The 27,969-nt window shown below is 37.7% G+C and overlaps 2 protein-coding genes across 3 annotated transcripts in view; one reads left to right on the top strand and one right to left on the bottom strand.

The window, feature by feature from the left end:
• Positions 1 to 27,969, top strand: part of pigm (phosphatidylinositol glycan anchor biosynthesis, class M) — a 53,886-nt gene that overhangs the window by 16,526 nt on the left and 9,391 nt on the right. The window lies entirely within an intron of this gene.
• ahrra (aryl-hydrocarbon receptor repressor a) overlaps positions 1,124 to 27,969 on the bottom strand; it is a 156,472-nt gene continuing 129,626 nt past the window's right edge. For both annotated transcript variants that reach the window (XM_057825145.1, XM_057825146.1), the window contains 5 exons: positions 19,330 to 19,419; positions 9,854 to 9,998; positions 9,538 to 9,671; positions 6,064 to 6,269; positions 1,124 to 5,211 (listed from right to left, as the gene is read on the bottom strand). In XM_057825145.1, coding sequence (XP_057681128.1) covers positions 4,092 to 5,211; positions 6,064 to 6,269; positions 9,538 to 9,671; positions 9,854 to 9,998; positions 19,330 to 19,419 — 1,695 coding nt within the window. In that variant the 3' untranslated portion in view covers positions 1,124 to 4,091. The remainder of the gene's footprint in view (positions 5,212 to 6,063; positions 6,270 to 9,537; positions 9,672 to 9,853; positions 9,999 to 19,329; positions 19,420 to 27,969) is intronic.

Genomic DNA, 27,969 nt, shown 5'->3' with positions numbered 1-27,969 from the left:
TTTCAGGTAAAAAATAAAGTTCACCTGCATATGATGAATGAGCAGCACTAAAGCTAACAAAGGTATCACTTCGATACCGGAAGCTTACAATAAATAAGTTACTGTAATCTAATTCATTGAAGTTAATTTGAGTACTGCAAACTCGAAATAAACAATTTACCATAATCCTATTATTAAGGTTAATTTGAGTCCTTAAAACTTGAAATAATTGAATTGACTTAATGTAAGTAACAATGACATTTTCCAAGGCAGCAAGTTTGCATTTTGTTAAAGTTATTGAACCACACATATCTTAGTAAAATGAACAAGAAGGCTTCTGTTTTCATAAAAAGAAAAGTATTTTAATAGATAAGTCTCATTTGCAAAAACATGTAGAAACATTGGAAGACACTGCATATTTACACTGTGTTCACTACTACCTACTCAATCACACAAGTAGGGCAGGATTTTTTTTTTGTTTTTTGCTTTTTTTTATACAGTTATCAAAACGGTAGCAAGAAAAAGCCACATGGATTCATCTTCGACAAAGACAAAAGCCTTCAAACTGCAGCTTTTAAATTACACACTCTTGCCTTACAATAAATATGAATCATCAAACATTTATTGAAATGAACACACACATTGAGCAAAGACAAATTCAATACAGTGAAACAATGTACACATGTATGTTGACTAATTGGGAAAAAAAAACAACCTTCAACTGAACTACTCTCAGTAGTGCAATTTTTGAAACTACCACAGTAGCGTCACAGAACAAAGGCCGTGACATTAAATTAATTTGGTGCTTTCTGTTTAGTTGTGCAAAAACACGAATTGTGAAGACCACGTCTGTTTTCTAACTCAACCACAACATTAACAAAAAACAGAAAAGTGTCATATCTGCAATGAAATGCTGATCTTATAGTGAACACTAAACTGTACAACATAAGCTGTGACAATAAGATATTTAACAATTAGAGTATTACTAAGTTGAAGATCCTCTTGTGCGCTTTGACAGAAGACTAAGAACTGTCTTCTTCAGTTTAAGCTAACATGACCTAAAAAAATATAGAACGCTTTCACTGATAATGTGCTTGCTTAACCCCGAAACCATCTTGTTTGACACATCGGCCATTGTGCTGTGTTTTTATTCCAACCTTTAAAAAAACAAAAAAAAAAAACATTTTTTATGAGTTTTGCATTCACGGAGACAACTTTTAACTCAGGCCCAAATTAGTTATGCGTTTGTGGCTTTCCTATGTACTCAAATTATTTAATATGGCAGTATTTGATAGTTATGAGTAGTGAATAATACTTAAAGCTACAATTGAAACACCAGTTTTACATGTTTTGGTCAATTTACTGTAAATTGCATACACTCAGCAATATTGTCAGGTTTCTGGACAGTGGATTCCATTCTGGGATGTTGGTCAATTTATGATTTGTTTGAATTCGGAAATACTGATTTTCAATAGTAAATAATGAAAATAGAAATCAAATCAAGTGGGAATTTTGCTGTTACTAGAAGGGTCTACGAGGATACTTGCCTACTCACTTTGTTACAACTGTCGCACAGAAGTTTCGTTGTGAGATTTAATTTTGCAGTAGGTGGCACTAAAAAACTAGGAAACGTGTTACTTTTAAGGCACAACACACTCCACTGTCTATTTCTGACGAATTCGCAATTGTTCCTCCATTAACTCATTACTTTGCGAGCTGATGTACGTATTTTGTTGTTATATTGAATAGAAACAATCCCAGTGTTCTTCATTTGTGGGCGATTTGTGGTTAAAGTGCTAAAACATGCAAAACTACCAAGGTCCAAAGATCATCAAGCACATTCCAAAATAAAAACAGAAGGTTGAGCCTTTCAGAATAAACCTAGTGGCAGAGGTGAGTCATCCGTTGCGTAGCAAGTTTAAATTGGTTAACAACATCACAGCGAAACGTCAAACAATGGGTGTGCACAACACATGAAATAAATGGCGTGTTTGGACATTATTTGACCCGTTGTCACTAAATCCAAAAGTGCTTGGAACTACAAAGGACAAAACTATTCATAGGTTTGATTCACCATATTGTTTTTGATTGTCATGACACTAACAATAGAACCTGAGTCTCACATGTCACCTTTTTTTTTAAATGGAAGAATTTTGAAGTTCTGCATATTATGCTGGTAAATGTGAAGGACAATAAGAATACTACTCTACATCTTGTTTGTGCATTTGTGTGTGAATGTGCAGTGAATGCAGTAAAAGTTGCATGACCAGATTTCATAATTTGACTAATGTGAATTAGTTGTTTTAGTACGTTATTAGAGTTTTAAAATTTCACAGGAGAAAGAAATGTCTTGCAATAATCTATATTCACCAATGTTTTTTTTTTTCATTTGTTGCTATAAATGTTCTGCGGCCTTTCCAGGCCTAAAAAGAAAAAATGATTTGCGATTAGTCGACGTCAAATTCAAAACGACAATGTGGAGTAGTTAGGTAAACTAGTCTGGACAAACCCTGGTGTGCAGAGGGCAACCAATCCAAATAAAATTGCTGAAGGGGCCCCACAATGCAAATTTATAACATCTCAATCTGGTATTTTTTCTTAAATCTAGTCAAATAATTTTCTCCATCTTGTTTTAAGTGTTAAGCTACTTAACAGATTAATGCGTCGGATTATTCCAATTCCAATTAGGGTAGGTTCATACCGCTTGTTTTAATGCAAGATTCCGATTTTTTGTCAATATCTGTTTTTTAGAAGTACCCCTTCAGATTGCCTTTGTTCATTGAGCCTGTTCAAATATCGCGCACTCGCAGTAATTCGCAGTCTGAGATGCGCTGAGCAAACTGACCCGCATGCGCAGGAGTGTCAAAACAAATGACCACACATGCTGGCTCAACGTCATTCAAGGGTGATCATATTTTGATTTCCAAAAAGAGGACACAAATAACAGACATAAACAATACCCGTTTAGTCATATATTCAAAGTTATTAGGGTCGATAGCATGCACGCACTGTCCGTACATGACACACACACATACGGACAGTTTGCCCCGACTCTCTTGGGACTCGGTCTTGTAAGCAATCTTGAAATATCGCTCATTCTGAACAAAGAGAGAAAACCGAGCATTCTCAGGCTTATCCCAACACCCATTTATTTTTTTTTAATAACTCTTGTCAAGCCCGCCTTTTCCTTAAAAGCCACGTTCAAGTTAGGCGCTAATGCTACAGCTCCATCGCTACCGTGGTGCCCTGTCTCTCTCGCTCTTTGCTGACATAATTGCTGCATGAATTCCGATTTGGGAGACTTGACAGTTCAGACCGCAGCCACATTCTCGGATTTTAAACACATACAAAAGTGACCTAGATCGGATTTGAAATGGTCCACTTTTATGAGACTTCTCCCGTTCAGACCATCAAGTTAATGCCTCACTCGAGTCGGAAAAACACGAGAAAAAAAAAATCGGATTCCTGCATTAAGACCTGCGGTATGAACCTAGCCTTTAAGTAAACATTACTATTTGTTCTTAATAAGCCCATACATGTAAAAGTTGGTCATTTTTCACCTAAATCAAGAAAAAATTGCTTTCGAATAATGTTTTGAACAATATCTATTCTTGAATTAAGAACATTTCTGACAACCGTTTTGAAGATTAAATATACAGTATTAATTTATTGCTTAAAATAAGACTGTTAAGCTTTTTTTAAGCTAGATATTTTTCTTATTTCAAGAAATCTAAGTGAGTAACATTTACTTGAATCACCGGTCGATATCAATGACATAACTAGAATGACATCTCAGGATTCAGGAATCTCCCAAATGTGGCCCTATATGTGCCACTAGTGTACTGTCGACCCTGGATTGAGATGTCAGCAATTCTTGTCTTTTTTTGTTTTTAATAGAGCAACATTTGCCTTCACTATTAATTACACATGATTTGTTTTATGTAAATTATTCAAAGATCCTTGCTTCTCCATCGTCGTGTATTTAATTTTTGAGGGGTGGTAGGGGTTTCACGATTTTTCTCATATGTAGCCTTCAGAGGCCTAGAAGTGTGTGTATGAGTGTCTTGCATGCGTGTGTGGTCGATGACAGTGGCTGACTCGCAGCGGTTATTTTAGGGCATGTAAATGTAAGGGCTGTTTTTGTGGTGCCCTGTGCTCACACATGGCATAATGTTCCTTGGACCAACCATCATGGGTTGGCTCATGTCATGGCCACCCTCGGTCCACGGTGGCGAGTCCATGGGCTCCCTTTTGATGGAATGGATCAGCCCGTGACCTTTGAACTCGTAAGTGCCGTGCTTGTTGAAGTCCTGGTGCATATATGGCTTTTGAGGCTCCTGTTGGTAGATGTGAGAGTCGATGAGGTTGATCGATTGATTGCCGCATTGGGAGTGAGAGAGTCTCTGAGGGCTGAACTGACTGTTGTCGCCGTTGTTATTGCCCAAGTCTTTGTCACATTTTAACAAACGTCCGCTATTGTTGACTGCATAGTTCTGATAGTTGCCGCTGTTGTACGGCGGGCTGATCCCCACTTTGGCCCGTTGACAGGGCGAGTACTGCAGATCGTAGTAATCCGCCTCAGATTTAAGATGGATGCCAGAGCCCTGGTCGTACACCCCATTGCCGTAGCGACGGTCAATAGCGTCCGGATCCCGATGTGCCCAGGGTCGCCCAAAGGGATCGCAGCCATTCTCCGAGTCGGAGTCGTGCTCGACTTTGATGGGTGGCATAAGTTGACCGTCGTAGCATTCGCCGTAGCCGTTCTCACTCTTAACTAAATCCACACAGTAGGCGTCCGGGTCAGCAGGAATCTGCAAGCTACTGTACAGCTTGGAGACAAACACCTCGCCGTTCCTGCCGCTGTGGCAGCTAGGAGAAAGCCTGTACGGCTTCCCATATTGGCCGGCCTTGTTCAAACGGTTAGTCGGGATGTAGCCGACACCCTGGCCCGTTCTAAGGGGGCCCGAGTTTGACCGGAGAGGCCAACCGCTCCCCAAGCCTGGACCCAGGCCCTTCTGGGAAGACATTGATGACTTGCAGAAATTGAGGGGCTCTTCCTGGTTGTAGTAGCCATCGGGGCGGAACTTGAGGTTGTCTTTGGTGAGTGGAGTCCAAGGAGTGTGGTGGCCCCTCTGAGTGTTTCCTGTGGTTGGACAGGAAAGGAGGAGGGGGTCCGTTACATCTCCCATACCACCACTGAAGGAGTGCCTTCGGAGGTGTTCCCCTCGTTCGCTGAAAAACAGGAAAGCAGTGTACTGTGGTTAGAACACTTCATTTTGTACACAATTCAAAAGAATAGTGGTTTCCTTTTTCCGCTTGGTACCACACAAATAACGGTTAGCCCCACTGTGATGACCAACATAAAATTGTGCTTGGGTATTTTTCATCTTCAGATATGTTTACATAACATTTCAAAAGTATGGTTTTAATAAGTTTAAATGTCTTTAAAGCATATCGGCGTGGTCTCTAAAATGTCTCTCTGTGGTCTACAAAATTGTTACTTGGTGTGACACTAACCAATCAATGAATGACTCAAAGGACAAATAATGAAATTTTAGTTCACATAAGTTCACAAGAGAGCCATTTAAAAAGTGACTCATCATTTCCAAGTTACTTGTTTGAAAATTGAAAACAGAATAACCATCCACAACCACAAGTTCAATGATGACCAGACGTGCATGTTTATGGACTAATGCAGCCCAATCCTAAAATGCATCTTCATTTTGAAATAGTTAAATCCTTGTAGAGGTTAACATGTTGGACTGGTCGCCCATCAAATGCAGGATTTAAAATCAAGGATCAATCTAATAACAAGATACTGACTACGGATAGGAACAAGCAAGTCTCAAACAAAGCTACTCTGAATGTTGACAAGTTGACCTTTAGCTTGGGTAAACATAGTGTCATTTTCCAGAGGTCAAAACAAGCAGACCGACTATCAAAACTCATAATTTCCAGAACTGGTGCAACAATATCATATTAGCGTTGAAAGCACGGCCTTTAATTATAGCACCTATGTTAAAAATATTAATTGAAGCCCATTGAATATAAAAATGTACACTTGAATCATCCATTCAGTCTTACCCATGCTCCAATGCCGAGATAATCCCTCCTCCGCTCTTGTTCTTTCCGCGCATTAACATGTTCTTCATTTTCATCTCTGTAATAGAGGGCAGTAAAAGGGGTACAGCTATGCAGAAGAGAGCCAGCTGGGGAGGAAGTGGAGCCCCGGAGGCTGATTTCTTTTTCTGTCCTTGGAGAAACTTCAGCCGACCCTGAAACTGCATTGTCTGGGGACAGGAGACAGGAAGGATTTAGTGGTTTGAACATCAGAGAGCATCAAAAAGTGATACTTTTAGGCAGGTCTATGATTATGCCCTTTTTTTGCATTGATCATCATTATGAGGGCAGCAGTGCCTCTGTCTGTAAGGACTGGGCAATAAGGAGTATCTTGTGAAGATCAGTGGTTCCAAATAAAATGGAAATTGGGATGATTGTTTTCCAGCTGCATTTACCTTTCAACTTATTTTCCCCTTCAAACCTGACCCAGTATACATATTCTGTGTCATGTGAAGTCTGTAGTTGTCATGTTTCGTTTGTTTGGTGGTTGGTTAGCGGGATTACTCCAAAAGTATATTTTTAAAAGTGTCCTTGCTTTTACTTTAGATCAAGCCAAGGAAAAACATGTGATCCTGCAGTCTAATGCATTCTCCATTTAAGAGAATGAAAGGGGGCTTCTTTTAAACTGACAAACAAAACTGATAAACCCTATTTGAGAATTAAAAAAAATAATAATTACGATTCCGTCTGTTTATTTGTGAATTAGGAAGTTGCCAATTAACCAATATAGGAACAAGACAAAGTGCTTCACAGATTTTTAAAAACAATTTTTCGATAAAAGAGAGGCTTTGTATTAACACTGATTTTCATGCATGATGATTTCTCATAATTACCGACATCTTCAGCAGTCTAACTCAGGGTTCAGCAACCTGCGGCTCTTTAAAACCTCTGATGCAGCTCAGTTTTATATTAAATAAAGGAATATTTGGTATCATTATCTTCCCTTAGGTAGGTAGATCAAGTCAGGCTCACTGTTTTCTGTGTTTGTTAATAGAACACTCACGCAGGGCATGCCATTCACAAGCGAAAAGACTACATACGTAGTTGGTGAATTCATGACCTGTGAGAGTGTTCTGTGAATAAAGTGTGTAAAAACTGAGCAGTTATTCTGCTTACTAAAATGAGGCAAAACTCCTTTGTTAAGTGAAATATGGACCTGAGTATATAAATATATATATATTTACTGCACATACAGTGGAGCAAATAAGTATTTAGTCAACCACTAATTGTGCAAGTTCTCCCACTTGTAAAATATTAAAGACGCCTGTAATTATCAATATGGGTAAACCTCAACCATGAGAGACAGAATGTGGAAAAAAAAACAGAAAATCACATTGTTTGATTTTTAAAGAATTTATTTGCAAATCAATGTGGAAAATAAGTATTTGGTCAATACCAAAAGTTCATCTCAATACTTTGTTATGTACCCTATGTTGGCAATAACGGGGTCACATGTGCCACCCCATCGTTCTGCGCCCCCCTGGGGGTGGTGCACCCCACTATTTGAGAAGTACTGCATTAGACCAAAAGGAACAGAGTCCGGTTGGAGAGCTACCTCAACAAAACCAGCACTGATTAAAAAGGCTCAGAATTCATACTGCGCCAACCGAACTTTCTGTGTAGCATCACGTGGACAAAAGGTGCACTCATTGATTGAAATTTAGAAGAAGAAATACCTCCCTCCTGGAAGCGGAGGGAGTGTGGAGCGTCACAGGAGCCGCACGTAATGTAGCATAAGCGCACCCTGGTCAGCTTGCATTCACAAGCAAAGCTGGGTGCGCTCAAAGCGGACCGAGACCTACGATTTTTGAGCGGATCAGAGTCCGTTTGTTTGGTCCGAACTAGAGTTCGGATGCGCGTTCACATTTACAAAATGAAGCGGACTATCTGAGAAAAAGAACTGTGCTAGTGTAAGTGCGCCCGAGTGTTAAACGTTGCCGACCCCTGATGTAAGTAATTACTCATGTTCATTTTATCTTGTACATATTTCAATCAAAGTACATTGATGATAGACTTCTGAGAGTGTCAATGTTTAATTATTTTATTGAAGTGGCTTCTTTCCAAACATGTGAACAGCAACTTAGACTTGGAGCCACAATCTCGTATTTATCTTTTTTAGGGCTGTCAAACGATTAAAATTTTAAATCGTGTTAATTACAGCTTAAAAATTAATTAATCGTAATTAATCGCAATTCAAACCATCTATAAAATATGCCATATTTTTCGGTAAATTTTTGTTGGGATGAAAAGATAAGACACAAGGCGGATATATACATTCAACATACGGTACATAAATACTGTTTTTGTTTATTATAACATTAAATCAACAAGATGGCATTAACAATATTAACATTCTCTTAAAGTGATCCATGGATAGAAAGACTTGTAGTTCTTAAAAGATAAATGTTAGTACAAGTTATTGAAATTTTATATTAAAACCCCTCTTTATGTTTTCGTTTTATTAAAATGTGTCAAATTTTCAATCAAAAAATAAACTAGTAGCTCGCCATTGTTGATGTCAATAATTACACCATGCTCACTCATGGTACTAACCCATAAAATCAGTTGGACCCAAGCGCCAGCAAAGGGCGCCAAACACCAAAAACAAGTAACAAGCGGACATTACACTGTACATTTTAGTCTGTTTGAGCGGGGCATGTGCGTTAATTGCGTCAAATATTTTAACGTGATTCTATGAAAAAATTAATTACAGCCCGTTAACGCAATAATTTTGACAGCACTAATCTTTTTTTTTTTTTTTTTTTTTTCAAATAGAAGGTTCGAAATTTCCAATTTTCCAGTTGTCTTGAATGTGCATGAGATGTTCCAGTCTGTATCAACATTGTGGATCAGTCAAGCAGCTGACTTGATATAATATCCACAGGGCTATGCTACCACTGTTGGGAATAGAATTCTCAGTTTTCAAAACTAGTGACGATAGATCACGGATTACTCTTCTGTTTCTTTGTTGCAATTATTTGGACTGATGAGGAAAACATTCATAAACATTGGGTGCTATTGGGCTAGAAATGTTTCCGGTACAGAAAATTGCCATATAGACTTTCTGTTGCGTGCCAAAGTCAACCAGAATGGACTCGGTAAACTCAGTTGACCCTGATAAAATGCTCTAAAGCCATATTCTGCTTGGCCTGTCATCAGACCTCCAGCGCTTTTCCGCTGCATCTCCATTTTAAAGGCTGTGAGATATGAACCAGGGTCTTTAAGAACCAACGCTGTGTCCACCCAATTATTTTTAAACGCTTAGCACTGCCATCAAACATTACAGCAAACAAACAGACGCTGGTAAAAAAAACAAAAACTTTGCTGCACATGCATCATATTATTTTTATTGACCTGAATCTCCTCCAAGAGAATTTTTATGACTTGGTTTGCAAGTTACCGTTCAGTTTAGCAGACACGTTGCTTCATGTCACTCACCAAGAATCCAGATGTGCTGTCCAATAGACACCGAACCCTTGCTATGAAACATCTGTTTAGAAAGCAGGAGAGCTCAGGAGGAATGCCCCCCGCGTCTGGAGAGTGGAACAGGCTGTTCACCACAAACTCGTCACCTAAAAACGCAAAAGCAGAGTTTTTAGTGATTTCTTTTGTAAATTGAGAATGACAAGTATGTCAGGAATAGACATGAATTCCATGGAATTAACAAAGTGGTAGGTGAGGTGGAATTCAAATTTAACTAGCAACCGGTAAAATTTAAATCCCGTGTTGATTTTTCCAACATGAATTTACCCACCAGTCCCTGTAGCGAGCTGGGCATCCTGATGCGCTGACGTCCCCTGGGTGTGTGGAGGACACATGGCCCAGTGGAGCTGGTTTTTGAATTCCTGGCGGTCATCTATGTGGATGTAGTCAAACACATTCTGGTGCATCACATCAGTCTAGAAGATAAGAAAAAAAGACACTTTGTTAGTGTATAACTCTTAACATCAAAATCTAAAACCCCTTAATTCCACCGGGCAAAAATTAAAAGAAAATCTTTTGATTTATGTCTGATGGCTGTTTTAACTAGTTTTTCAGTGCAGAACCAAAAAATGATCTCAGTTTTTCTATATCACGCCAATTCTTTTTCTCAACAGCCCACCTACTTACTATGAAGTTGCCACATTGCAGTTATGCCTGTTGGCTTCACATTTCATAGTCTATCATTATAGATACTTTCTAAGAAAACAAGCACATATGTTAATTGTAGTATTTTTGAAAGAGAACCTTGATGCGACATAGAAAAACAAAACAAAAAGTTAAAAACAGATGTCACCCCTGCCCCCTCCCCTCAAAAAACTGTTAGCCAGTGCTATTCAACTTACTGTACAAACTACAAGGCTTATGTAGGTTTTACAAGTATGGAGGTATGGAGGTAGATTTGTGTCATTATTATTCAATCCCCAAAAAAGTTGCCTCAATCAAAATATGTATTTTCAATTTAAAAAAAAAAAGAAAAAAAGTGTTTGAATGCAAAAATAAATTTGAAACAAAAAAAAAATGCATTTTATTTTTTGATTGAAACAACTTTTTTGATTGAAGTAATGTTTTGCGTTTGGGCCACATTTTGACAAGGACTTTTGTGTCTTTATTATTCAATCAAAAAATAAGTTAATAAGGGGATTTCAGACAAAAAAATATATTTATTAGAAAAATCACTTCAATGAAAAAAAAAATTTCAACACAATTTTTTTTCTTTAAAGCAAACCTTTTTGTATTTCGGCCATATTATGGGTAGGACATTTGTCTAAATCTACCACGCCCCCCCCCCCCCCCCCAAACAAATATGCTTCAAGCAAAAATAATATTTTCAATAAAAGAAAAAAATCTTTTTAAAAAATTGCCCTCCCCTAAAAAAATATATATTTTTTAAAAATATTTCTTTTTTATTAGATTTTTTTTAATGGGGTGTCACTTCGTTTAAGTGCAAAAAGTTTTAAACTTTTTTTTTATTTTCTTCAGTAGTGAGTAATCTAATTAGTTACTTTTCTCATCTTGGCAACGCCGTTACCGTTACTGAGGCGGGAAAGGCGTGCGTTACTATGCGTTACGATGTTGGTTGACTGACGCGAGAAAAGTCTGAAAAAGGCAGAGCAGGAGTGGGGAGGAGGCAAGGGAGTGTGACGCCGTTGCAAACGCGATGCTACTATGCTAGGTGGCTCCAATAATACCTGACTGTAGCCGATAGCCTACAAACTACGCCCACATGCTTCGGTAGATATCACATATACAGTGGGGCAAATAAGTATTTAGTCAACCACTAATTGTGCAAGTTCTCCCACTTGAAAATATTAGAGAGATCTGTAATTGTCAACATGGGTAAACCTCAACCATGAGAGACGGAATGTGGAAAAAAAAACAGAAAATCACATTGTTTGATTTTTAAAGAATTTATTTGCAAATCATGGTGGGAAATAAGTATTTGGCCTATACCAAAAGTTTATCTCAATACTTTGTTATGTACCTTTTGTTGGCAATAACAGAGGCCAAAAGTTTTCTGTAACTCTTCACAAGCTTTTCACACATTATTGCTGGTATTTTGGCCCATTCCTCCATGCAGATCTCGTCTAGAGCAGTGATGTTTTGGGGCTGTCGTTGGGCAACACGGACTTTCAACTCCCTCCTCACCCTGTGGCGTCAAAATGATAACAAGAACGGGGAGCAAAAATCCCAGAACCACACGGGGGGACCTAGTGAATGACCTACAGAGAGCTGGGACCACAGTAACAAAGGCTACTATCAGTCTCACAATGCGCCGCCAGGGACTCAAATCCTGCACTGCCAGACGTGTCCCCCGTTGAAGAAAGTACACGTCCATGCCCGTCTGCGGTTCGCTAGAGAGCATTTGGATGATCCAGAAGAAGACTGGGAGAATGTGTTATGGTCAGATGAAACCAAAATGGAACTTTTTGGTAGAAACACAGGTTCTCTTGTTTGGAGGAAAAAGAATAGGGAATTGCACCATACCCACTGTGAAGCATGGAGGTGGAAACATCATGCTTTGGGGCTGTTTTTCTGCAAAGGGACCAGGGCGACTAATCTGTGTAAAGGAAAGAATGAATGGGGCCATGTATCAAGAGATTTTGAGTGACAATCTACTTCCATCAGCAAGGGCATTGAAGATGAGACGTGGCTGGGTCTTTCAGCATGACAATGATCCCAAATACACAGCCAGGGCAACTGAGGAGTGGCTTCGTAAGAAGCATTTCAAGGTCCTGGAGTGGCCTAGCCAGTCTCCAGGTCTCAATCCCATAGAAAATCTTCGGAGGGAGTTGAAAGTCCGTGTTGCCCAACGACAGCCCCAAAACATCACTGCTCTAGAGGAGATCTGCATGGAGGAATGGGCCAAAATACCAGCAACAGTGTGTGAAAAGCTTGTGAAGTGTTACAGAACACGTTTGGCCTACATTATTGCCAACAAAGGGTACATAACAAGGTATTGAGATGAACTTTTGGGATTGACCAAATACTTATTTTCCACCATGATTTTCAAATAAATTCTTTAAAAATTAAACAATGTGATTTTCTGTTTTTTTTTCCCACATTCTGTCTCTCATGGCTGAGGTTTAACCATGTTGACAATTACAGGCCTCTCTAATATTTTCAAGTGGGAGAACTTGCACAATTAGTGGTTGACTAAATACTTATTTGCCCCACTGTATACAGAACTACATGCAAATGACAGACACGGCGGCATCAGCAACATGTATAATAAAGAACTAGATGCGTTAGTAAACAGCCGCCATCTTAAAGCAGTAGACCTCTCAGGAAGGCTCTGTTATAGACAGGGGTGCACATCTTTTTTTTGTCAGAGGAGGACCTGGAGATGTGACTTGGTCCTCATTGAGCTTGAGAGCCGACCCGCCTGATGCGATAAAATTATGACAAGCTTTAGTTAGAGCCAAATACCTTTTGTTAATTATATTAACAATTAATGCCTGATTAACATCAACTGGCACAACCAATTTGCCATTACTTTGAAGTGAAATGTAAAGAAATAAACATAAAAGCAGTACTAATTCAAAATAAAGGGCATTATGCGGCTCCCACATTAACTCCAAGCCTTTGTAAAAGTGGGATGTCCTCCTCCTCATAAGAGCTCATTGAACGTGCATGTTTAGCCTTGTGAAATGCGAGCAAAAACACGTTTGTCAGTGCATGGCGCTGCTCTTCATTAACTTTATTCCGCCACTTGTCCATAGGGCGAGTGGGGTGCTGCCTGACATCGATAGTTTGCTTAATTGTCACATGCTCTGTTTTTTTCGTGCATTTCAAAGTTTGGATAGCTGAAATTCTTGGACCCAACATAAAATGCGCTGCCGTTATCAGCGATTCTCACGGCAAATTTTGTACCACATATCCGTGCGAGCATCATTTGCTTCTAGCTATGGTACCTCCTGCAGCCACTTTTCAGCAAAAGTCCTTTTTTCGGTAGCTCCGGTGACATCTCTGTCGTCTGTCTGTCCTTTGACGGGGGTGGGGGAACACGGAAATAATTACTCAGTGGGGCCTGCCTCCGACATTTTGAGAAGTGATTATCTCGTGTCAGCCGCAAATACAGTGGTCAGCCATCGGTACGCAAAAGCGTATGGAAGCCGTTGAGGGCCAGCGCGTTTGTAAACGTCCAGTACGCATGCGCGCATGCGGACCACTTATGTGCACCCCTGGTTGTAGAGAACCTTCCTAGCGAACCTAAGTAACTTTTTATCTAAAATGCTCCTAAAACAGAAAACTTAACTTAAATCTATCTTTAAATGATGAAACAGTTTTAAAACTTACACATGTCGAAAATAGAAAGAAGGGAACTAATGCAATAACAGGAACAATTTTAACGGTTTTGATTCACAACATTAAATGACTTCCACACATAGCAAAGGTTACTATCTAGTTTTCGCAATATCAGCAATACCCCTGTGTCTAGTTAAGTTTAGGGTAAAGAATTGGGCTAGGGCTTTTTTTTTTTTTTTTTTTTTTTTTTGGGGATTTAAAAAAAAAAAAAACATGAATATTATCACCAGTTACTTTACCAAGTAACTAATTACTCTTACATTCAGGTAACTGAGTTACTAACACAATTACTTTTTGGGAGAAGCAATATGTAACTGTAATTAATTACTTTTTTAAAGTAAGATTAACAACACTGCGGTTAACACATCTCACATTATTGAGAAAATAAAAGTGCTACTTGGCTTCTGCAACGTAGCTTTCACCACAAGACGCGCAGTTCGTTTGGTGTCATGATGTAATTGTCTATATGCGGATGCTGTTTTGGAGGGAGTATTACAACCCTATAACTCCTCTCCTGACACCCAGAGCACTTTAACCTCCAAAAACGCACACATTCACACAGAGCACACAAAGTCAGCGCAAGTCAGTAAATTCTGCAGCTTTTTACAAGTACAGTAAGAGTAGAGGGCAGCTGCAGGGCCAGCGAGGGCAGCTGTGTTTGTCAAACATCGCGTGACACCAGCTCCCGAACAGCAGTCCGGTCCAGCTAAACCTCCCCATACACACACTGAGACTGAGTCAGTCTCCAGCTCGCTCTCGTCATCTTTCTCTTTTTATTTTTTTTCCCAGCAATTGCTTTGCTTTCTGTCATTCCCTGACAGATTCCTCACTAGCATGTTCAACGTTCTCTTCTTCCCTCTCTGCCTCCTCCCTGCGCTCTCCCTCCATAATTTCCACACTGGTGGCACGCGAGGGCTTTTGATCGTCTGCCTCTGAAAATACAATCTCTTCCCAGCGTCTTCGGCGCGCTTGGTCCTGCGGTTTGGTGCCCTACCGGCAGTCCGGTAGACAACAGATGGATCGAGTGGCTTTTGTTTATGTTGAAAAAAAAGTGAGGGATGAAAAAGAGAAGTGATAATTTTGCAGCCCTTCAAAGGATAACTGCGGCTGTAACAAATCCGATCAAAAGCCGATGGAAGTTTCCCTGTCTTCTCTTGTGGTGCTACTATGTCTGTTTCCTCCCTTTGGTATATTAGGGATAAGTGTCCCCTCTGACTACAATTGTGGGCAGCGGATTACATGACATGTTGTCAAGGCAAACTATAGGACTTGGAAAAAAATTGTTGTGAGTGAGTCTGTGGGAATGTTTTTGTTGACAGTGTTTGAAATACAACACGATCTTCTGTGGGTACTTGAAAAGACTCATTGGATCTGTTGCAAGGAATAGACTGTTCACTGTCAACCACACATAGATCTCAAAGTGGGGAACCTGTTTTAAGGGCTTCATGAAAACATTAGTGAATACTGACAACTAGATTGGAGTTGTTAAGTTGATATTTGTAAACCATAAACAGTGATTTACTGCCTCTGATAATTATAAAGGATAACCACACGAGAGTCATTTGCATGCTGGGATGCTTTTTTGATGCAACTTCACAAAAAGGGGATATTATAATGGAATCAGTCATGGAATGTAATGAACTTCGTTACTGTACTTAAGTAAATTTTTGTGTACTTGCATAGACTTCACTATCAGTTGACGAGACAGCTCCTACAGATATTGCGCCACGGCTTCCTGTAGGGGGCCGGGCCAGGTAGAGCGTCGTGAAAGCTTTCACTGCGATAAACTCAAACAGGCGCTGTGTTCTAACGCCGGATTTAGGTGGAAACAAGACAAAGGTTTTAGTGCATACAAGCAGGAGGAGTGTCTCAAGAGTGAGTTGGTCGAGGATTCAAGGTAAATATTATATAGAATGGCACCATGCATTCACTTTGAAACATTGTGAAAAAAATGAATGGAAAAAATTAGCGTAACTTTAGCTTGAAATATTTATGTAAAATGAATGATAACTTCTCCCTTTTTTTTTTTTTTTTTTTTTTTTTTGCTTTTAACAAAGAATCTATTTATTTATGCTTTCATTTAAAGAATTTTCAACTTTCATTGTTTTGTGATGGCTGCCATGTTGGATTTTGTATCCATACACATATAGCGTAACTTTACATTCAAATAATCAGGTAATTTTAAGCCATCTGCCTATTTTTTCTGCGTCCATACAAAAAAAAAGTCTTTAACGTGTTTTATTTTATGTAACATTTCAATCTAAAAACAACGAGGACCAGATAGCCAGGTAAACTTGCTGAGGCAATAGTAACATCAGCATTCAACCTAAATAAGTTGTGATTGTATATAAGAAAAATTTACTAGAAATAATTAAAAGTATCTGCCCGTGCTGCAAGTAAGTGTTACTCAGATTTTTTAAAGTACTGTAATTTCCCGAATATAACGCGCAATTTTTTCCCCCAAAATCAACTTCTAAAATCATGGTGCGCATTAAAAACGGGTACATGGATGGAGACAGAAATATATATATATTATATATATATAAAAAACAATTTTTTTAAATTGACAGGGCCATGTTGTGTTGAGGAAGCATATGCGGCGATCCGTTGCCGACCATTACGGTACGTGACGTCACCATTTTGTTTCGGTAATACTTCACTCTGATCGGCCGAATGATTTTGTGTTTTAAAGTCTGCTTTTTTCACTCTTCATAAAGCACAGAATTTAGTTTCTTAAACTCATTTGAGTCTATGTTTATTGCAACTCCGGAGCTCGGACCATAACAAACAACACAGACCTGCTGTGTATATCTGTCCCTCGGGAAACTCAAACCTAAATAACAATAGTTCCTATTGTTACTGTCGTGTCAACAGCGATGAACTCCCTCGGATTTCAGACTTCAGACGGTCTCACTTTCATTATACCGTATCAATCCATGGAGGAAACATTTATTCATCATGATGAAATGAGCAAGTTATACAGCAGCCTTTAATCCTGGATTCTGGTAAGTTCAAGAAGTTATCAGATCATATTATTACCGTACATATTGTCAGTTTATGGTAATGTTTTGAACTACCAATGTGCTATGCTTGTGCTGTGTTTCACCAGTCAGTAAAATGACATTTCTGTATCCGTACGCGAGCTCTGTTTTCTTTTATTCTTCTATTTATTGGTGCTAAAATTAGGGTGTGCGTTACACACGGGTACAATAATTTTCCCTAGATTTTACAAGTAAATTATGGGTGCGCGTTATACACGGGTGCACCTTATATTCGGGAAATTACGGTAAGAAAAATAGCTAGCTGAAAATGAGCTGATCAGATTTATTTTAAGCATACATTTGTGTCTTTAAAAATAAAAGCTTGTTTGTCAGAAATGTTTGTTTTTTTATTCAATAGATATTGTTAAAAAAATTTGAAAGCAAATTTTTTTTAGGTGAAAATTTACCAATTTTTTGGATGTATGGGCTTAACATGAACAAATAGTAATATTTACTCAAAGTAAGGGGAATAATCTGAAGCATTAATCTGTTAACTAGTTTTTATCACTCAAAACAAGATGGAGACTAGATTTAAGAAAAATAACCTGATTAAGATGTTGCAAATTTGCAGTGTACAAGCCTTGATTCACAACAGAGAAATTAGAGAAATAAAGGGAAATTCATACACTTTGCAAATAACTCTGTGCCTCCAGTTTTCCTTCAAGTCTTTTGTACTTCTTTTCCGGTATTGATGTGAAATGGGTCTTAAATTTGTAATTATTATGTTTTTTTTTTTTTTTTTTTATGTTTTTTTTTTTTAATGTTTTTTTTAAGTCTTAAATTTTGCTTAAAACCTGCAGAGACCCTGTACCAGTGACATCTAGAAAAACCGCTATCTTTAGTACAGATTGGCAATCCTGTTACAGTAATTATGCCAAATACAGTGAAAAACCAAATAAATCACGTGATAAAAATTTCATTCATCTTGAGCTCATGTAGCCTTTGATAGTTATTGTAGAATGTTGAAGTCCAAATGTCCTCCAACTCTTGAATGACGCCTAAATGAAAGATTTAATGTCTCTGACAGTCAAATGTTAGCCACCACTGTATGGAGGTAGATTTGTGTCTTTATTATTCAATTTAAAAATAGGTTGCATCAATCAAAGAAATACAATTCAAAAGAAAAGTCACTTCATTCAAAAAATTTTTTAAAAAATCAATCATAGAAAAAAAGTTTTTGAATGCAAAAAAATATTTGAGACTCAAAAATTTGCATTTGAACACTTTAATTTTCATTGAAAATATTTTCTTTGATTGAAGCATTCTTTTTTGTGTTGGGGCCATATTATGGTTAGGACAGTGTCAATTTTTTAGTCTCAAATATTTCTTCCCTTTCAAAAACTTTATTTCCATGATTGAAAAAAATGTTTTTTTTGACTGAAGTGATTTTTCTTTTGAAAATAATTAATTTAATTTTTGATTGGCTAATAAAGACACAAATGTCCGAGCCAAAATGTGGCCCAAAAGCAAAACAACATTACTTCAATTAAAAAAGTTGTTTCAATCAAAAAAAAAAAAAAAAAAAAAAGTAAATCAATAGTTATCAAATGTTTTTTTGTGTGTGTATTTTTTTGCATTTGAACACGTTTTTTTAATTGAAAATATATATTTGGATTGAGGCAACTTTTTTTGGATTGAACAATAAAGACACAAATCTAACTCCATACCACTGACTGACCGAAGCATTTAGCTACCACTGTCTTTTCTCTCACTCATACACACACACACACATACACTCCAACACACATTTTAGGCTGATCTGTTTTTTATGTCATTTCCATGGCTCTGGATTATTGCCTATGTCTTCTTGTAATCCTTGTGGAAGCATTGTTGCGGAAGAATTCATATTGCAAGTGTCAATCTGCTGTGCGTGTGTACATGAGAGCAAAATGGCGGATTTAAAACAGTGAAAAGCACTTTATTTGTGGTTATGAGGAGAGGCGGGATTTCAGTATTGCGGGGCAGGCAAGGCTATGTTGATATCATACATAATTAATGCCCGGCTTGATATGGCCACTGGAGAGGAAGGAAGCGAAACCATTGGTGACTTATCAACACACCGACATAGACACAGAGTGACACACACGTATTTCAGGGTGAAACTGAGGTCTTCACCTTTCTGTGGCCTCTCAGCCAAGAGTTGGTGGGTTCACTTAGCCCTCAAGATAGTTATCAGTATTTATGCTGGCTCATTAAGCAAGAGATGGGAAAAAAAGAAAAAGGAAAGGCGGGTATAGAAATTGACAAAAGAAAAGGGGAAGGATGAACATGCTGAGTCAGGCCAAAGAGCTGACCTCTGCTTGACACTCATCGAGTCAGATGAGTGTAAGTGGGATAAACATGATGCTCGGCGGTCTGTTTACGGCACGGTTCCCTTCAACAGTAGAAAAGTTCAACCAACCTGATGGAATCCCAGATAGTCCACAATGGTTGACGAGGCATAAAAGACCATTCCGTCACTGCTCACCACCAGGGCAAATCCTGTCAGAGACTACATACAGAAACACATGAGCAGTGCGTTAGAGAGAATTCAAATGTGCAGTTCTTGCCTGATTTTCGTACACTCAACAGTAACATGATGCTCACATTATCGTTCTTTGTAAAAATGTGAATAAACAGGAAAAAAATGACCACATTGAAGGACATTTGGTCACGCTATGAAACTTCATTGATATAGAAAATACAGAAACATGCATTTGTTTTGGATACTATATTTACCTTGAGGCAAAATCTGACTCTGGGAAAGGTGATTTCTAACCTCGTTAAAGATTGCCCACCATAAGAGGCAAATTTATAGAAAAAATATGTTATTCGTTTGTGCTAGGTTTGTGCTGAATTTTTTTCCCGTTTGTGCTGCTATCGTTTTTGAGATACAGTTATCCCTCGTTTTTAGCGCCTCCCCTAAGAAAATATATATTTTTTGTGTTTAATGTATTTATTCAGATTAAGAGATACATATAAGACGTTTTTTCACTTTTTCCCCCCCAAAGTATAATGAAACAAAAAATTTATGTATACATATTAGGGCTGTCAAACGATTAAAAATTTTAATCGAGTTAATCACAGCTTAAAAATTAATGAATCGTAATTAATCGCAATTCAAACCATTTATAAAATGTGCCATATTTTTCTGTAAATTATTGTTGGAATGGAAAGATAAGACACAAGACGGATCTATACGTTCAACTTACTGTACATAAGTACTGTATTTGTTTATTATAACAATAAATCAACAAGATGGCATTAACATTATTAACATTCTGTTAAAGCGATCCATGGATAGAAAGATTTGTAGTTCTTAAAAGATAAATGCTAGTATAAGTTATAGAAATTTTATATTAAAACCCCTCTTAATGTCTTAGTTTTAATAAAGTTTGTAAAATTTTCAATCAAAAAATAAACTAGTAGCTCGCCATTGTTGACGTCAACAATAATTATGGTGCTGAAACCCATAAAATCAGTCGCACTCAAGCGCCAGCAGATGGCAGCAAAACACAAAAAAACACAAGTAACAAGTGGAAATGACACTTTGCTGTCATTTTAATCTGTCTGAGCGGGGTTTGAGCGGGGCATGTGTGTGCGCCTAGCATGCATTGCAGCGTAACAGATGTAAATATCAATCAAAATTCATGTTGTGTGCTAATTATTTCTTCAGTTACTCTTCTAGTTGTTTCATTAATCGCTAGCTCTGGTAGTCTGTAACACTTTATTTCACAGTGGCGCCATAAAACTTTCATAAGACCATCATAATTATGATATGACACTGCCATGAGCATTAATGAATGCTTATGACAGATATCATTTTGTGTCGTCCGGCAAATTATCTCACTTTTCAATAGATGTAAAAGATTAAAGCTGGACATAAATTAAGTTCGTGACATAATTTGCTGGATGATAGTTAATGACAAAATCTGTTATACGCATTCATTAATGCCCATGATAGTGTCATGTCACAATTATGACAGTCTTATGGCAGTCCTATGATGCCGCTGTCAAATAAAGTGTTACCTATTAACCCAAATAAATCAGCAAATAAGCTGCACTGGACTATAAAACGCGGGTTTCAAAATGAGGAGAAAAAGTCGCGGCTTATAGTCCAAAAATTATTGAACAAACCGGATTCGGTTGAAGTTGGGAAATTGTGTAAAATGTAAATAAAAACAATATACATTCATTCATCCATTTTCCATGCCGCTTTTTCCTCACTAGATGATTTGAAAATCTTTTTCAACTATATTCAATTGAATACACCACAAAGACAACATATTTAATGCTCAAACTCATAAACTTTATTTCATTTTTCAAATAATAATTAACTATTAAATTTCATGGCTGCAACATGTGGAGTAGAAGTTGGGAAAGGTCATGTTTACAACTTCGTTACATCACCTTTCCTTTTAATAACACTCAATAAACGTTTTGAAAGAGAGGAGATTAATTCTCTTAGCTTCTTGTGGAATTCTTTCCCATTCTTGCTTGATGAACCGCTTCAGTTGTTCAACAGTCCGGGGTCTTCTCTGTCGTATTTTACGCTTCATAATGTGCCACACATTTTCAATGGGAGACAGGTCTGGACTGCAAGCGGGCCAGGGGAGAACCTGGACTCTTTTACTTAGAAGCCACGCTGTTGTAACACATGCAGAATGTGACTTGGCATTATCTTGCTGACATAATCAGCGGTGTCCATGAAAAAGACGTCGCTTGGATGGCAGCATATTTAGCTCCAAAATCTGTATGTACTTTTCAGCATTTATGTTGCCTTCACAGAAATGTAAGATACCCATGCCATGGGAACTAATGCACCCCCATACCATCACAGATGCTGGCTTTTGAACTTTGCGTTGATAACAGTCCGGATGGTCCGCTTCCTCTTTGGTCCGGAGGACATGACGTCCAGTGTTTCCAAAAACAATTTGAAAAGTGGCCTCATCAGACCACAAACACTTTTCCATTGTGCATCAGTCCATTTTACATGAGCTCGGGCCCAGAGAACCCAGTAGCGTTTCTGGATGTTGTTCATAAACGGCCTTTGCTTTGCATGGTAGAGTTTTAACCCGCACTTACTGATGTAGTGACGAACTGTATTTACTGACAGTGGTTTTCTGAAGTTTTCCTGAGCCCATTTGGTGATATCCTTTACACACTCATGTCGGTTTTTAAGGCAGTGCCTTCTGAGGGATTGAAGGTCAAGGTCATTCAGTCTTGGTTTCCGGCCGTGGCATTTACGTGCATTGATTTCACCAGTTTCATGGAACCTTTAGATGAGATTATGGTCCGTAGATGTTAAAATCCCTAAATTCCTTGCAATTTTGCTTTGAGAAATGTTGTTCTTAAACTGTTCAACTATTTTCTCACACAGTTGTGGACAAAGTGGTGAACCTCGCCCCATCGTTGCTTGTGAATGACTGAGCATGTTTGGGGAGGCTCCTTTTATGGTACTCACCTGTTCCCAATTAGACTGATCACATGTGGGATGTTCCAAATAGGTGATTGATGAGCTTTTCTCAGCTTTCTCAGTATTTTATGCCACCTTTCCCAACTTCTACTGGACGTGTTGCAGCCATTAAATTCTAAGTTAATTATTATTTGGCAAAAAACAATTATCAGTTTGAACATTAAATATATTGTCTTTGTAGTGTATTCATTTGAATATGGGTTGAGAAGGATTTTCAAATAGTTGTATTTTGTTTTTATTTACACTTTACACAATTTCCCAACTTCAACCGAATCCGGTTTGTAGTTGTTTCTTTTGGAAATACAATTGTATTTCTGTATTATTATGTTACTTTTTAGCCCTTTAAAGATAAAACAATATTTAAAAAGATAAAAATAAAAACCTGATCCTTTTTCACCCAATTACGATCCTCTGAAAAATGGCCCGATCGGCCTGATTTTCACTTGATCGGCTCGGGTACATCCTCACCATCGGCTGGTAGTGTTCTTCTCCTAACTCTCCTCCATGCATGCATGGCCTTCCTGAGCCTTGTGTTCTCACTTGAACAGAAGTTGCATCAAGCAGTTTGTTGTGTTTGTATTTTCAACGATTGAAAATATTAATTGTTTAATGCTTACAATTGGGGCATGCTTACAGTTGGGTATGGACATTAAATTAGTTCAAAGTGGCATTAAAAAGCATTAAATGAGATTTGCTGATGCCTGTGGAAACCCTGTCACTTTGCTGGCTAAGATTTATTTGCTACTCTCGTAGTCTTTCTTGTAATTGTTGAAATTTTATGTTCATAATAAGATCTATTTTAACTATAGCAATTACGCTCTGAAGTTGCGACTCTTCTGGGAATTGCTGTTAACTTTAATCAAACCAATGAATGAATCACATTTTGAAGGCCCCAGCATTCCTAAACACACAACATTTATTGTTATTATAATTATTAGCTTATTCTAATCCAAAAAAAAGATTGTGGAAAATACATTTTAAGAGAAAAAAAATATAGCTTTGTTCTCACAACACGATAAAACATTAATTAGCCCTCCATTAAAAAGTGATGTAGTTAGTTTACCCCAATTTAAATGTTCAAAGGCTGCCAAACATGTCGTTATGCTTAGCTGTAAACAAACTACCGACACACTTTGTGGTCTTAAATTGCTTTGCAAACATGATCATCAATCACAATGTTGATTAAAACATGATTTACAAAAAAAAAAAGCTTCAGTCAATGTACAGCCAGATGGGCAGAAAGGCAAGAGCTGAGGAAAACAAGCAGGAGAGGAAGAAGAAAGCGCAGGAAGGAGATGTGTCACTGAGTGTGTGTGTACAGCTGCGATAGCGTGACAACAGCGAGGCTACTTCAGTTGCGTGACTGCTGCTGCCAGAGTCTGTCGCCTCTATTTTACTGCGAGACTACGCAGGTCTTTCCTGGTGTGTTTATGAACTCACTATCCTATGTCACCAGTTTTTCTGCTAGTGATCTGATTGCCTCAGAAAGCAGATTCTTTCATACTAATACATAGCCATCCTGTTTTCATACATGAGTTCCCTCTTAATAAACATTTATTTAATTACTAACCCATCCCTAATTACTGTTAGTAGTCAATTTACTCAGTTATTAAAACACACGGATTGTCACTTAATTTTAGAGAAACACATATATTGTCAAATAGTGGTAAAATAAATACCTTAGAATAATTTAATATTTTTACTCCATGCCATTAATGGCTGCCAATTAGTGGGTTTTCTTTCCTCACGTTGCATACTGCAGCATGGAAGCAAAGGAAACAGGCACCTGCTGCTCGGCTCAACTGCAACATACAATATTTGCAACTGCCCTTGACAAACTAAAAAGCTTTGACTCGAAAATCTTTAGAGGGCCTTCGCACGCACAGCCCAAAATTAGATGTTGGCTTTCTGCTGGATTTGGAGGCAAGAGAGGCCAACGAGAAGAGGCAACGTAGTCTCGTTTCATTTGATTTAGTCAGATGAAGACAGTGTGGGTGGGATCAGGATGAAAATAGAGAACTTCTGCCAGCAGGAACACACACATTGATCGCGGCTCACAGTGACATGCATGGGACGCCAGCATAATTTAAATGAAAATACTGACGTTTGCACACAGTGCAATTAGGGCTAATTGCTCAGTCTTTTTTTTTTTTTTTTTTGCCTTGTTTTGATAGCAATTAGCCCTTTCATTAAGCCACTATTGAGTACACGCTCTAGATAACTTATAATATATACTAGTAGGTACAGGTATACTTAATGCATTTCTAATATTTTGGTTTTAGATTTTGCTAAATACTGAAATGACCTCTTTGTGCAGTTAAATAGCTCTGTAAATGAATACTTCAATTTTCATTTTCATTTTATTAGCATCTTGGAATCCATAAATCTGAATTTTAATCATGAAAGAAAGAAAAATGTTGTAATCAAGCATTACCTAATATAGTGCAGCATTAAAATTAGTTGTTACTATTTACTACAAATTGTTTATAAATTCACATTACAAGCATACAAATAGTTTTAGTTTAATGTGACAGCCAGGTAAAGGTATAGGGTAAATCACCGTAAGAGAAATTCAATATTTTGGCTGTCGTACAATGATAATAATACTCATTTAGCTCTGGTTAAAACAAAGCTAGTAGATATAATAAATAAAACATGCAGATATCGAGACTGAGCTACAACAGGGCTTAGGTTTGGTCTCAACGTTGGTGGGGACAATATAACAGCATAACCTGCATGTACACTTTTTGCTGGGGACGGGACAATAATAAGACCAAACAGATTGGATGAACTAATTAATTGATAGGCGAAAGGATCAATGCAAAATAAATCTGTATTGATTAACACCAATTTTCACATGTATCATTTCAGGTGATACATCGTTTGATTCAAACCTTTGTTTTTAAAACAACATTTTGAAAACTTCCAAAATAAATGTCTCGATTTTATTAACAAATTTAAATTGCAATATTCAAACGTAACTTAAATTAATATACACAAAATACAAACTTCTTAATAATCTCAAGTATTCAGGAATGCCAGAAAAATAAACATTTGCCTTAAGACCACTCGACATTGTCTGTCTAAATAAAGAAATTAAATAACTGAAAAAAATGCTTAGTCAGGGTTTTAACAAAAATAAAAATGAGCTTTTCTTCAAGTAAAACACTACTGCTTTTGTCCACTAGCACAGCCAAACTGGATTACCTCGATTATGATTCATGTATGATTATCTGGAAAAAAAAAATCTGCATGAAGTAGAAATTATACAATCTTAAATAAAAGTCATTAGCCAATCAAATGTGCGTTGAGGGGGGCACATTCAGCAGGTGAAAAGGGAAGAAAATTAAGTAAGAAAATAATTCACTTAATAAGGGTAGGATCAATTCTATACTTACAACAGATGGGAAGACAATCTAAATTACCTACTGTATATACAGTAACTAAAGTGATTATATAATGCAAATTAGGTTGCTTCAAAGTTGGTGGGGAAAATTTGAGCATCCTGAAAAGTTGGTAGTGTTATGTCCCTACCGTCTCTATGCAAACCGCAAACCTACGCCCTTGGTCTTATAGCAGCAGGAACGAATGTCTTCTGATTTTGCCTTTAAAAACTGACATTCATTCATGAACATACAGTATAAGCCAAAAGTTTGGGCACACCTTCTCATTTGTTGCCTGGCATGGCCAGACTGTTCTCCCTGTATTTTTCAAACACTGTGAGAATAGTCTGGGACCCAGCTCCTTAATGGCCTCTCGAGCCAAACGAAATCATCCGTGCAATCTGATTCGTTTATTTGCGTGACGTGATCTTAACGAGCAACGTCACTCTTGCACGTCAGAAGTCGTGTCCACAACAACACAGATGGCGAACGGGAGAGCCGAGAATATGCTCCAATCCGTGGTAAATTCAGTTTTAAATGACCAAAAACACATCGACACAAGTCATTGACAACAGTCTGTCTCACGCTAGCCATATTGAATAAACTTCTCCGTTCTCCCCTCGTGCTAGAGTTTCTTATTGCTTTACCAACGTCACATCCGTCCGTCTGTCGCTTATTGGTCCACTCCGCTGTCTGTTTGCTGTGGCTCGCCACACTCTATTGCTGGAACAGCAGTGAGTTCTGGAGTTCCCATTTGTGTTTTTTAAATTTTTTTTATTTTCATGACTACAGTATTTAGATTGTAAATTCTCACTGAAGGTAATGAAACTATGAATGAACGCGTGTGGAATTATGTACTTAGTTAAATAAAAGAAAAGAAAAAAAGGTGAAATAACTAAAAACATGTATAATATTCTAGTATCTTCAAAGTAGCTGCCCTTTGCTCTGATTACTTTTTTGCACGCTCTTGCCATTCACTTGATTAGCTTCAAGAGCGAGTCACCTCAAATGAGACATAACACTACCAACTTTTCAGGATGGATGCTCAAATTGTCCCCACCAACTTTTAAGCAACCTTATTTGCATTATATAATGACTTCAGTTATATTGGTAATTTAGATTGTCTTCCCATATGTTATAAGCATAGAATTGACCCTACCATCATTAAGTGAATTATTTTCATTATGTTCAGACTTATTTACTCCTTTTCACTTGCTGAATGTCACGGTCTATTTTTTCCCCCCTAAAATGCACATTTGATTGATTGATTGATTGATTTGAAAATGTATTTATTTAATTTCTACAATTTTTTTTTTTCTTACAACCTATGCCAAACATATTTTTCCAAATAATCATACGTTAATGATAATCAAGGTAAAAGGTTTTCAAGTTTGGCTGTGCTTGTGGACAAAAACTTTAGTGGTTTACCTGAAGGAAGGCTCCATTTTTATTTATTTTTGTTATACCCTGGCTAAAAAGTTTTTTTTTAGTTGTACAGTATTTAATTGATTTATTTAGATAGGCAATATTGAGTGCTCTCAAGACAAATGTTTAATTTTTGCATTCCTGAATAGTGAAGAGTTTGTATTTATAGTGCATGTTAATATAATTTATGTTCAAATATTGCAATTTAAATTTGCTATTAAAATCCAGACATTTATTTGGGAAGTTTTCAAAAATGTTTCTTTTGTAAGTTTTGAAGACAAAAGTCAGTTAAATAAATACAGATTTATTTTGCATTAATTAATTAGGTTAATATTGAGAAATGTAGCCCTGACCCCTGTTCACCTGATCTGTTTGATCTTATTAATGGATTAGGGCTAGCTTTTTGACCAAGGGCAAAAAAATGTACATGCAGGTTATGCTCTTATATCGTCCCTACCAATGTTGAGACCAAATCTATGCCCTTGCTTTACAGGTATGCTTTTTCAGGGTTAATTAGTCGAATTCATTGCTTTATCAATGGGGTTGGGACCTTCATTTTTGTTGCATTGAATGAGGTGTGTCCAAACTTTTGGCCTGTACTGTATAAACTAGGATATTTGTAAATACTCCTCCAGTAGGAGGAGGCCCCGGGGGTGATCCTCCCCAGAGTAGGTGGATGAAGTCACTAAGGAGAGGAGAGGGAACCCTCAAACCTCCAGACTTCTGGTAGAGGATCCAAGTAGAGAAAGAACAGGAATCACCCCTAGAAGGCTGAGGA

This window comes from Corythoichthys intestinalis, chromosome 20 (assembly GCF_030265065.1).
Source record: "Corythoichthys intestinalis isolate RoL2023-P3 chromosome 20, ASM3026506v1, whole genome shotgun sequence".
Classification (NCBI taxonomy): domain Eukaryota; kingdom Metazoa; phylum Chordata; class Actinopteri; order Syngnathiformes; family Syngnathidae; genus Corythoichthys; species Corythoichthys intestinalis.
This window is presented reverse-complemented; position numbering and strand designations above follow the sequence as displayed.